A 12,703-nucleotide genomic window follows, 5' to 3' on the forward strand; every position below is an offset into this window, starting at 1 on the left:
ACAATGCACGAGAATTACAAGAAGCCAGTCCAAAATGTACAGGAAAGTCATAAACAAAAAACTGCCAATTACTTCAGACAGGTAAAATAAAATTCGAGTATATTAATTTTCCAAATATCAAATACTTTGGAGCCTGGCAGCAGCTTACCCTTTTCTTTAAATGTGCCTTAGGATACACGGTGTCCCTTTCTGAAGGTAGAGGAGGCGGGCTGGGCCGGGAGCAGAGCACTGAGCTCCTGCCCCCACTCCGCCCCTCGACACTATTTGCAATGGGAGGGGCGGGGCAGAACTTAGCTCCTTCTCTGCTCTGCTCCTCACACAGTCATCTCCAAGATTTTTCCATGTATCACCCGTACTCTGGAACTTGGTGCCCCAACACATCAGACTCTCCTCACTTTATAAAGGTTCAAAAGAGCCTGAAGCCTATAACCTGCTGTAACCCTGCTGCCACCACAACATGGGCACTTTCTTCTTCCCCCTCCCCTGTAGATTGTAAGCCCCCACATGCGGGGTCCTCTCTCCCTTCGTGTGAATCTGTAACTCATTTTGTTCATGTTGATTTTCCCTTTGTTTTTCATATGTAATGTATTTAACCTCTTGACAACCTATGATAAAACTGTGTGTTGTAGGTTACAAGGGTTGAGTTTGGGCGACAGGCTCAATAGCCAAGCCCGCTCCACGTCTGATAGCTGCTTAGATGCCACAGTCAATGCTTTCCACAGTATCTAAGCAGCTAGCCAGAAGGCAACCCATCAATACACTCCCACCCCACTATACAATTGCAGACCTTGGACCTAATAAAGAGGTTATACCAAGATTCATTTTTATCACCTATCTACAGACCCCCATCGATTTCAAGAGTGGGGGTCCTGTGAGGAGGCGATTGAATGGAGCAGTGTTCGCACATACATGGCTCTACTCTATTCTTTTTCAATAAGCTAGCCAGAAATAAACAAATGCTTCCACTTGGCTATTTCCGTCAGCTCTACTGAAATAAATATAGTAGTGCTGCCTATCCTGTAGATATGTGATAAAAGTGAATCTTGGTAGAACCCCTTTATGTCCTGGCTGTGGCAGCGCTCAGTACACTGCCAGTAAAAGTGCAGTGTAAGGCAATATTTTTTAGTCCCTATGGGAGTAAAATAAGTTTAAAAAAGTGTTTCCTATTCACCGGGTGCCCCATGACAGCATTGAATCCTGCAAAGTTGGCATGCGCACACAGCATGACTTTTCAGACAACTCTGTGTGCGCGCTCTCCCATAGAGATCTGAACAGAGTCAAACTGTGTGCACACTAACACTTCATGGTGACACAGCGCACCCAGTAGGCATGAAACACAATGCCCCTGGATCCTTCACCTTTGAGCCCCTTGCACAATTTATGGGCCTCAAAGATGATGACAAGTTTCCTCTAAGTATAAAAAAATTACAAATATTAAAAGTTAAAAAAAACACAGCTTTTTCTCAGTATGTGCATAAAAAAATCTAAGCAAAAAAAGACAAAACACAATTGGTATGGTTGTGTCCATAAAAGTCTGAACTGTCGAACTAATAAAATATCACATTATGTAACCTGCACGGTGAATGTCGTAAAAAGTCATACAAACCCAAAAACAGTACTAATCAAAACTACATCTCGTCCTTAAAGCTATATAAATGTGCTATCTCTATATCATACTAGCCCAATAAAGTGAACATGTCCTTTTTACCACACCATGCATGCCATAAAAACCACCCAAAAATTGTGCAATTTCCTTTTTTGATATTTTAGGGCACCATACATTTTATGGTACATTTAAAGGGGTATTCCTCCGGATAGGTCATCAGTAGTTGATCGTCGGGAGTCCGCTGCTCCGGGCCCCTGGCGCTCACCTGATCTCACCACTCGCACTCACTGCAGTGGGGCCAAAACGTCCACACTGTGGTCAGAGCCAGAGACCAATGCCCTTTATAGCATTTCTAGCTCCAACTTCAATGCAAATGGAGCCGTCAACATCCAGCCTCCACAGTGATTGTAGGGGTCTAGAGGAACTGATGCTGTTTTCAAGACAAAGGGTGGTTACACTAAATATAGATTTGATTTACATTCCTTTTTTGTTCATTCACTTTCCATCTTGATAAATGACCAAAAAAACTATTAACACTTCTATTTTTCAAATAATTCTTACTTTGCAGCATTTTTTCCACCCCTGTCAAACTTTTACACAGCACTGTATATACTTCAGAGTCTATGAGATAAGTTTTGTAAAATCAGCGGTTGCCTGCTAAATTCCCCTGTCCTTTTTAGATTCTCTGAAAAAATAAATGTATTTGGAAATAATTTTCAATCAGGGCAAAAAGAGAGACCAGAAGGAAGAGGAAGATTCACGGGGTATTCTGCAGAGACCGCTGGAGCAGTTGGACCAATATCAGCGGTTTCTTGGAGACATGATGCAAGAGTGTGACCATGATGCTGAACAGGAACGCCAGTCACTACATAGCGCTCGAGAACTTGTTGGCTCCCTGGTGCTTCACGGCAAGAATCTGGTGGCTGCTGAAGCCATTCGTGGGTTTGAGGTAAAAACCTAGGCCATCTGATGCATTGTTCAAATGAACACAAGATTGAACTTCCCATTACTGGAGAAGGCACCTACTCCTCAGCGTAAGGCTAAGTTTACAAAGGCGAGTACGATATCCGGGCGAGAAAGTGCCAACATGTGCTTTTCATGCCTATGCAAGGTGTTTTTCATTCAAAAACCTTACATCGCTTCTGTGAAATAGCGATCCTCAGGTGCGTGTTTGACGCGCATCAGAGGATCGCAAGTGTTTCCCATTGATCTCAATGGGACACATCGCACTCGCATGCACATCGCATGGCATGTGAGTGCCATGCAATGTCTTTTAAGGTCCCATTGAAAACAATAGGTGAGGTGTTCCCTGGGAATGCCGAGAGGTAGAACATGCAGCCATTTGTATCCTTGTCAGGGTCGCTCCAAGGTAAAAAAAAAAAATCACTCATGTAAATAAGTCCATTCAAAAGAATGAAGTTCATATTTGTGCAAATTTTGTGCATCTCACAACGCACAAAATATGCGCAAGATTCTCGCCTGTGTGAATGTAGCCTAAGGCCTAATTATAGCTGATCCTGAGATAGCTGTTCATGCTAGTATTGACTTTTTATTAACAACATATTAATGATTCTGCAATAAAATAACATTTATTTGCCATGTTGTTTATCTGCAAGGGCTTCATTTTTGGTGTAGCTTTATTAATCGGATGTGACTACAATGCTCATGGGCTACTGAGATATAAATTCAGTCCTGGTTAAATATCAAGTGATTTCTTAAATTGCAGTTAGAGCGCAGGAAAAAATATGATGACAGATTCCACGTCTATATACCATCTTAGGTTAATTTTGTACCAGCTGCTTAACTGACTATAACTTTTCTGAAACTTAAACATAATATAACTCTTTGGTCTTATTATATTCTTGCTTAGGTGGATGAGAAGGAATACGGTCGCCTCCTGCTTAAGGATGTCTTCACTGTGTTATCTGGAAGAAAGAAGTCCTTGCGACATGTGTTCTTATTCCAAAAACTTTTGCTTCTCAGTAAGCTGAAGACGGCAGAGGGAGGTCTGGAGAACTATGGATTCAAACAAGCCTTTAAGGTAAGAAACCAAAGGAAAATAAACAGCAGGGCTGTCTTATTACACGCTTACTAACATTAAAAATGTCATTTCTTGATGGTGTCACTCCATTGATGTATTATGCACAGTGCAGGGTCAGTGACATCTCTGTGGGACTGGTCAAACCATAGTCCTTGCGAAATACTGAAAACGTTTTTTTCGGCATATTAGGCAAACTTACAGTAAAACTCTTACAGAACCAAATAGGTGGCTTTTGGACATTCGCAGAATCTTAATTATTAACTGAATAAGGCCAATGTGAGGGTCACAAGATGAGGATTACTAACATAGGTTATGCTGTATGTTTTTCAATAGAGTAAGAGGAGTATTTTTAGCCAAGAAGGAGTATGTAATTTACTATAACACAACGTAAAAGGATTCTTAAGGAGCTCATAGGAGCTCAAACTCTGAATCTGTGGATGTATTATACAGGGTGATTCAAAAAGAATGATGCAGAAGTAAAGCCAACCTATTAACGTGTGAATTGTCATACAACAGAATGCCCGTTAATTGGTTGATAATGTCTTTTTTGCTAGTATAAAAAATGCTTATTCGTTGGTGGCACGTGCCTGCAGCACCAAACCAGGCTGCTGCAATACAGACAGCACTATCTGCTTCCAGCGCTGTCCATACTGACAGCGGTCCTGCGAATCAGCTGATCAGTGGCGATCCTGAGCAATGGACCTCCACCTATCATCCTAAGAATAGGTCATCAATAGAAAAAGTGCCAGACACTGCCTTGACAGTACATATGAAGAGGTTCTATAGTATTATTGCAACCTCTGAGCCCAACCATGTAAATCAAAGTTAAGAATATAAAAGGACAGCTCTAAGCATGCATCTTGTAATTTAGACAGCTGACATGGGGCTCACTGAGAATGCTACAGAGGGAGACACACGAATTGAACTCTGGTTCCGCCGTCAAAAGTCTCGCGAGACATTACTTCTCCAGGCAGAGACATCACATGTGAAAGAGACTTGGACTAATGAGATCACTAAACTGTTGTGGGATCAAGGAGGACTATGCAAAGGTAAGTCCCAATTATCTGTTCAACCTTATTGAATAAAACTATCTTAAAAAATGTGGTTCTAAATGTTAGCAGAGATGATCTGGTTTATTGCTAAGAAAGAACCGCTGCAGGAGTGATATATGTGATGTATGTGCTGCTGCCGTGTTTCATTTAGTTGTCAGGACTGAGCCAGGAGAGCAAACGGTGAGGTTGAAAATTATGAAAAAGAATTTTTGCAAAAACTGGAAAACCCATATAAACCTATACTATAATTGGGACAACCCATTTGGCAAACGCAGCCATCCTGGCAATCAGCTGATGGCATGTGTCTGGTTGCTGGAACCCCTGCTGATCTACTGACATCTCCTGGGGAGGCTGCCAATGCTCACAGGTCTCCTGCTGCAGGGGAAATGTCCTATTTCATGGTACCCAGTTAAGTGAATGGGCAACAATGTCATACACGTTTTCGCAGAGTCCTTCAGGGTGAGAGTTGTTTTTTCCAGTAGTTCTCGGTCCCAGCTTATAGAATGAAGTCCCGAGAGGTTTTATATTTCAATCTTTTTTATAGAAAGTTCTGAATGTTGACAAGATGAATGTTAATAGAGAGGGGCAGGGGAGAGCGACGAGTGAAATCTCCTGCAGCCTCCCCGCTGTGAGCCAGTGATACTAGCTCCCATGCAGCAGCACAAGAGCGAGTATGTGCGGGGACGAGGGGCGAGCATCGTTTGCTTGACAATCGTCCCATCTAAATAGGCCTTAATACACAGTGTGCATCAGGTAGTCGGAGAAGCAGTATGGCCATGTGTGGTCTGATGTGCGGCATACTGCACATTTGCATGTCTTAGGGTCCATTTAAACTTGCCGATTTCTCGCTGCAGCCTGCTTATACAGCAGATACATTGTTGGCTCGTTCAAACAAGAAATTGTTCAGTCGTTCACATTTATTGTATAAGTCAGTGTTCCCCAACTCCAGTCCTCAGGGACCACCAACAGGTCATGTTTTCAGGATATCCTATGGTAAGAACACCTGTGGCAATGTCTGAGGACCGACGATAATTACATCATCTGTGCAATACTGAGGAAATCCTGAAAACATGATCTGTTGGCGGTCCCTGAGGACTGGAGTTGGGAAACACTGGTATAAGTGACTGAGAAGGACTGGACGATCGGTATCTAAACTGAGCGATAACTAAACGAGCCAACGATGATCTTTAGTCCTGCATAAAATGAATGCTAAACAAAAAAGCGACCGATTTATCATTCGTCATTCGATCATTTGCTGCGTTTACACTGAAAAATTATCATTCATTTTTACTTTGAACGATTTTTTTCAACGATAATTGTTCCGCGTAAAACAGCCTTTAATGTCGTCCAAGAAATGACAGACTTAAAATATCAGTCCAATTGAAAAATTGTTCTTTTGAATGAACTCATTCAAGTGAATGGGTTCTTTTTAGAGATGAGCGAACGTACTCGGATAAGCACTACTCGTCCGAGTAATGTGCTTTATCCGAGTACCTCCCCGCTCGTCCTGAAAGATTCGGGGAGCGCCGCTGCTGACAGGTGAGTTGCGGCGGGGAGCAGGGGAGAGCGGGCGGGAGAGAAGGAGAGAAAGATCTCCCCTCCGTTCCTCCCCGCTCTCCCCTGCAGCTCCCCGCTCCGCGGCGCTCCCCGAATCTTTCAGGACGAGCGGGGAGGTACTCGGATAAAGCACATTACTCGGACGAGTAGTGCTTTACCGAGTACGTTCGCTCATCTCTAGTTCTTTTCCATTCACTTGAAGTTTTTTTCCATCTCGGATTGAGACAGAACTCGCACAGAAAAATCACCTGTGTGAATACGGCCTAACCTAACAATATCGTGTAATAACAGCTTAGTGACGGCAACATGAAGACGTGTGGGCGGTATTGTAAGTACAAGAAACACGTATACAGTTACTTGGAACGGTTGGACAAAAGGTAGGACATTCTGAGTATGAACAGCTTGCCGGACGGATGCAAACGTTGAGGAGGCCGCATGTTATCTCCGTAAGGAGCGGGATAGCAGCGTGTACACCACGGCCGGTCACCTGATCTTCTATGAAGAATAGGCTTTTTGGGATCCAACACAGTTGGGCAATCCCCATACAGAGTAGGCTGTTTGTGCATCCAGCAAGATTCTGTCGCTTCGGCCACATTTACCTATGTGTTTGTTCTAAGTAATAACATTATCTTTTTTGCAAATTAAAGGAGCTCCCACTGTTCATTCAGTGTAAAAACGGTCGACAATTGAATGACGAATGAGTATTTGTTCACTTCTCATTCGTCGTTCATTTTATGCAGGCATAAAGATCATCGTCGCGTGTAAACAGCGATCGTTTAGTCGTTCACTAGTACAGTAAATGTGAAAGACAAAATGCTCTGCAACTCTGCCATTGTCTGCTCGTGCCAACGATAAATCGCTCCGAAGCCTTAGAGAAAGTCTGGGAGTCTTTGCTTCTCCCTCCCACAAAGACAGATTGTCACCTCTACCTGCCTACAGAGTCATACGACAAAATCCATCAGTGACTCCGCTTGGGTGCGGGAGCGGGACGCATAGGCTTTCTATTAGCGCTTACCGTAAAAGCTTTTTACTGGAGAATACTGAAGAATATCCAAAAAATTATAGATCTCCCCCAATTCAACATGTCCCCCTCTATACCGCGCCTTCAGACAGGGACAGAGAAAGCTGCCATAGCTGCTTTTTAACCCTCCTAAGAGCATAAACCCCTAACATGACATCATAATATATAGAACGAGGTAGTAAGAGATGTCAGCATGCAGCATCGGTGTCTGACTGTGCGCATTCACAGTAACAAAGCCAGCCATTTGCGAAAGTGGGTGGACCTTTTATAGTCTCCATCTAGAGACTGAAGCGTTCAGCTGCGGTGATTCGTCTTTCCTGCTCCCTGAACGGATCAGGAAAGGGGACTCCCCAATGCAGATGTTAAAGCACCTTGTTCATACAAACGTTGTTTTGACGCAGAGTAGGTGCTTCCAAAAAATCGCATCTAATCGTTTCCTAGGGGTTCTTTCAGACAAACGATTTTTTGACGTGCCCGTCAAAAGTTAGCGCAATTTTTTTTGACGTCGAGATTTCTCTCCATCAAAAGATAGGACTTGTCTTATCTTTTAACAGCACAACGCCGGTGGCATCTATGCGAGCTGGCGACAAAGAGAGGGGGAGGGAGTTTAACATCCCTATCAGGATGAAGGTGGTCACCAGTAGCGATAAAGGTAGTCCCTGCAGTGATTCCCTTCATCCCCGCATTGTTAAACTCCCTCCCTGTTCCTTTGCCGGCCGCCAGAACAATGAAGGGAATCCCCGTGGGGATTCCCTTCATTGTTCTGGCGGCCGAGGGATTTCGGGGCTGCGGCGTCAGTGTACTGCAAGACGCTGCAGCCAGCTGGGTAAACTTGTGGAAAAATAGCCACGACTATTTTTCATTCACGCAATTTAACGCTCCGATAACTGCGATTTTTTTTTTGCGTGACTATCAGAGCGCTAAAATAACATTCGTGTGAACGAGACCTAACTTTGTTTATTGCTATATTTTTACAAAATTCATAACTGTTTTCCAAAAAGCGTATCTGATGCAACTATGAGTTGTTTTACCTGACACAGCTTGTTCTGTATTTTTAGGCCATGAGTACCTGAATTATGCAAAACCTTAATGTAGGACATATTGTGGCCTGTAAGCCCTGGCAGGCAGCGTCCTCCCTTTGTACCATCTCTCACTCTATTACATATGTATTGTACCTCCTTTTTATTATGTTATGTACTGAAACCCTTCTCATAGTACAGCGGCCTGGAATGGCACTTCAAAATAAATAATAATATTGCCGTGAATATCCATAAAATCATTTACAAACATCTGTAATGGCAGCTTATGTGTAATCTCTTTACTTCTCTTTTGAGCTTTTGGAAACACGCTGTTACACCGCCCTCTACTGGTGGATAGTGCATTTATTTTGCAACTTTTCTACATTGTCCCTACGAAGCAAGTCTTCAAAAGCGAAGGGTATGGTGATGTGCTGATGGCCATTTTGACAGTCTCCGTGATTGGTGCCTGAATCCTATTGCCAACCATGTAAAGCTGCCACGGGCGGGCTGCTGCCCCATATCAGCAGCATGTGTGACCCGCTCTTTAAAGTTAGAGGAACATCAGATTGAAATAAAAGTCCATAAATTAATTTTAGATTTGCCTAATATTTCACTAGATGTTTACTGCAGTAATTCTGGCTACAATATATTTATCTACGTTTTTATATTCCATATAGACAAAGCAATAAATGAAGTTAAGATCTCATATAGGATTCGTAACCTCCGTCTTTGTACCAATACCTATGGGCTAATGGTAAAATCAGGGACTTTCCTCCAGGCCCCATTTCCATTGCACGCGCTTTATACCTGACCCTGTTGGACTGTTGAGCTGCTTTGGAGAACGTGGCATGCCTCCTTCATCACCAGCTGATTTAGCCCCATGACTAGCAACCGAAGCTGCAATACCCTGCCCTGCTCTTTCTTATTCTGTGAGACACATCAAGGACTTGCTCCAATTTAAAATCACCTCTTACTGTGGCAGCACCACTTTTTGCACACCTTTGCTTCATTCACTATGGGGACAAGAGTTGGGATTCTTTTGATTCCTGGGGGTCCCAGCAATCGGCTATCAACACATGTGGATAGGTGATAAATGCTTTTGGTGGAATAACCACTTTACCCAATGGGATCGCCTCATGCGTCCATCCACATGTAACCTCTATACAGACCAAGCATAAAAACAGTCATTGATTTCATTCTAGATCTGTTGGAGATGGAGTGTTTTTGTGCTCCTCCTGTATATTGTACAATCAGTTTCTCTGGATTTCCTCTTTAAATACAGTAGATAGTAATTATATGAAACAAGTCTGGTGAATAGTAAATAGCAGGCACTTTGCTAGCACTAAAGATTCGGGTCATATGCCCCGGACCCATAGTTTAGTGCCCCGAATCCTTTCGGTGAGCACCGCTATCATCTGTATCAGCGTCAGTTGCGCGCACATATAGGTGGTAACAGTGGTAGAGGCAACCTGCCCGACAACCATCGGAGCCACACATGTGTATAAAAAACAAACCTTCTACTCCCCTGATCACCCAGCGCCTCCTTTTCTGTACTATCAATGTCCTGGCGCAGGCAGTGCGATGATGTCACTACACTGTGACTTGTACCGGGTGGGCAACTGACCCTTGGAAAGGAGACACTGGGTGATCAAGGCTAGGTGAGTATCATGTTTGTTTTTTTCTCAGAGACACTCAACAGGGCATTATTAGAGAGGGGTGGCCTCCAGGGGAACATTGTTCTATATGTTAGACACTATTATTATGGTAAGGGAGCTCTACAGGGGGGCATTATTGTGTATGAAGGACACTATTATTATGTAAAGAACTCTTTAGGGGGGGATTATAGCATATGGAGGACACCCTTGTTATATAACAGGGATCTACAGGGAGGCATTGTTCCATTTGGCAGACACTATTAAATACAGAGACTCTACAGGGGGGCATTATTCTATATGGAGGACATTATTATTATATAGTGGTCTCCAGGGGGCATTATTATTATATGAGGGGGAGGGGTGTGGCTCTGGGGTGGGCATTATTTTATATGGAGGACATCATTATTATTATATAAGGTGGGTCTTTAGGGGGGAATTTTTATTATTTGAAGGGGCTCTCAAGGGGGATAATATTATTAGTGTATATATAAGGAGACTCTTAAAAGGGTAGTATTATTTTCTAAGGAGACAATCAAAGGAGGAAATATTATCTTCAAAAAGGCACACAGGGAGCATTATTACCGTCTGGGGCAGATAGGGCAGTAACAGGCACAGAATTGAGTGTGGCAGCAAGGGGAAGAGTTTGTGTAGCTTAGTAAAGGTTTTTCGGGTACTGAAAAAGTGAGGAGCCAAAGTTGTATGTGTCACAAACTCATAGATACAAGTCCTGGCTGGAAGATATCATCATGGTGTTCTGGGCTGGATAGAAAAGACGGGAAAAGTGAACGACTCCAGTCAGAATGGACGTAATCTGTAATCACTGGATATAACCGCGTTGAATTCCCTTCAGTGCTGGTATCTAGCACTATATCATCTCTGTATGGTGGTTGTATTAGTCATTGTACAGTGTTTTTATAGAATAACACTGCGGAAGCAATATTCAGTCAGTATGTAGGGGTCATGGTGTGGAGATATTATTTGGGCTTTGTATAGTGCTAATATTGGTCTTCCTGTAGTGGTTATTCTTCAGTAACAGTTGGGTAATGTTAGTCAGTCACTATTGATTAGTAGTGCTCCTGGCCTGACAGTATTATTGTATAGCGGTAACATGGGTCTTTGAGTAACAGCATGTAGATAATAATTACTGTATCATGGTAATATTTGCTTCTGGTATAGCAGCAAAAATCTGGCCTGATTCCTAAAACATAACTTTTAATAATAAATAGAGTTCAAAGTATATCTCGGTCTACAAATGAAATACTCCTAATAATTGAATAACCCACCACCTTATTCTCAAAGTACAGACAAGAACTAATAAAGCTCAATTCTGGACTTACAAAGACAGATTTTATTTCATCTAAGTCTGTCATCACAATTCTATGTTTACTACATAGTCGTACCCATAGACCAATGGACTGCACCCAAGGGGGTGAGAAAAAAATCTATATGTGGCTTGACACTTCGGTGGCAGTTATTCATTACTAGCCACCCAGGGTTTAGCATTTAAAGTGAATACCAATTGCTGCGGAGGGACCTCACTCCTAAAGGGGTAGGGGAATAAATCCTACCCCCTACTACATGCAAACAGTATTGTATCTACGTGATGGATAAGTTGCTCTTAGGTCGCACACTGTTTTACACTTTTGAACTAGTTCAACAGATTTTTTTATAGGCACTCAAGTTCCAAGGGCCAACTATGGTACCCAGTGATAAAGAAGGGATCTAGATGTAACTACCTATAATTCTGTTTGTAGTGTTTAAAGCTTGTGGAGAATACCCAATTCTGGATTTATCAACGATTTCTAGATTTGTTGGTGGGCTCTCGCTAACCGTACAGACACTAGAAGATCAAATAGCTTCCAGAAGTGAGTTTAGGTGCCTGAATCACTAGGTATCAAAATCTATGTCTGTTGAGATTACTATGACTATTCCTTTAGTCTATAGAACAGATCTTTTGGTTCTTTGGTTATGGTTCTTTCGGTTCAACGCGTTTTGTTGATTGTGTTTCGTGAATGTAGAAGGTAATGAGAATTAAACTGTCCTCTCAGCAGGCAAAAATGGTATAGCCTCAGTTAACCATGTTGTGCTGATGCATCATGGGATAGTTGTGAAACTAAAAGTAAAAAAATCTCACCATCATGATGGTACCAGGTAAGTATCAGACAGGAGGCTGCACTGCATGAAAGTAGCTGCAATACACAGAGCAGACCTCCAGAGTATGACAGACAATCAGGTGAGGGGGACAGGAATTTAAAAAATTGTTTTAGCCGGAATGGCCCTTTAACCCTTTTCCGCTACAGTTACGTCCTGCGGGGTCGGGATATATATAAAGAGAGATTGCGTGGCTATCTCTTTTCATACATCGCGGGTCCAGGCTGTTTACTACAGCCGACACCCAGTGGCAACAGCTGCAATATTTGGTATATTGTGTCCATAAAAGTCTGATCCATCAAAGTAATGCATTATTTACCCCGCACAGTGAACGTCATCCGAAAAAAAATAAAGAACGCCAGAAATGTACTTTTTTGGACACCTGGTTTCCAAGAACAAATGCAATAAAAAGCGGTCAAAAAGTCAGATGTCTTCCAAAATGGTACCAACGGAAACTACAGGACGTACCTTACAAATTGAGCCCACACATAACTATGTCAACGGAAAAATTAAAAAGTTATTGCGCGCAGAAGATGGCGGCAGAAAATAATTTCAGAAAATTAAATGTCTCTAAAAAAAAAAAATACAAGTACTACAGCAA

General features: G+C 42.5%; 1 protein-coding gene across 1 annotated transcript in view; it reads left to right on the top strand.

Annotated features, from left to right (window-relative positions):
• ARHGEF40 (Rho guanine nucleotide exchange factor 40) overlaps positions 1-12,703 on the top strand; it is a 78,963-nt gene that overhangs the window by 59,279 nt on the left and 6,981 nt on the right. Inside the window, exons 16-18 of the mRNA XM_066603743.1 lie at positions 2,331-2,555; positions 3,477-3,647; positions 4,519-4,696. Coding sequence (XP_066459840.1) covers positions 2,331-2,555; positions 3,477-3,647; positions 4,519-4,696 — 574 coding nt within the window. The remainder of the gene's footprint in view (positions 1-2,330; positions 2,556-3,476; positions 3,648-4,518; positions 4,697-12,703) is intronic.

The sequence above is a fragment of the Eleutherodactylus coqui genome, chromosome 5 (assembly GCF_035609145.1).
Source record: "Eleutherodactylus coqui strain aEleCoq1 chromosome 5, aEleCoq1.hap1, whole genome shotgun sequence".
NCBI lineage: Eukaryota > Metazoa > Chordata > Amphibia > Anura > Eleutherodactylidae > Eleutherodactylus > Eleutherodactylus coqui.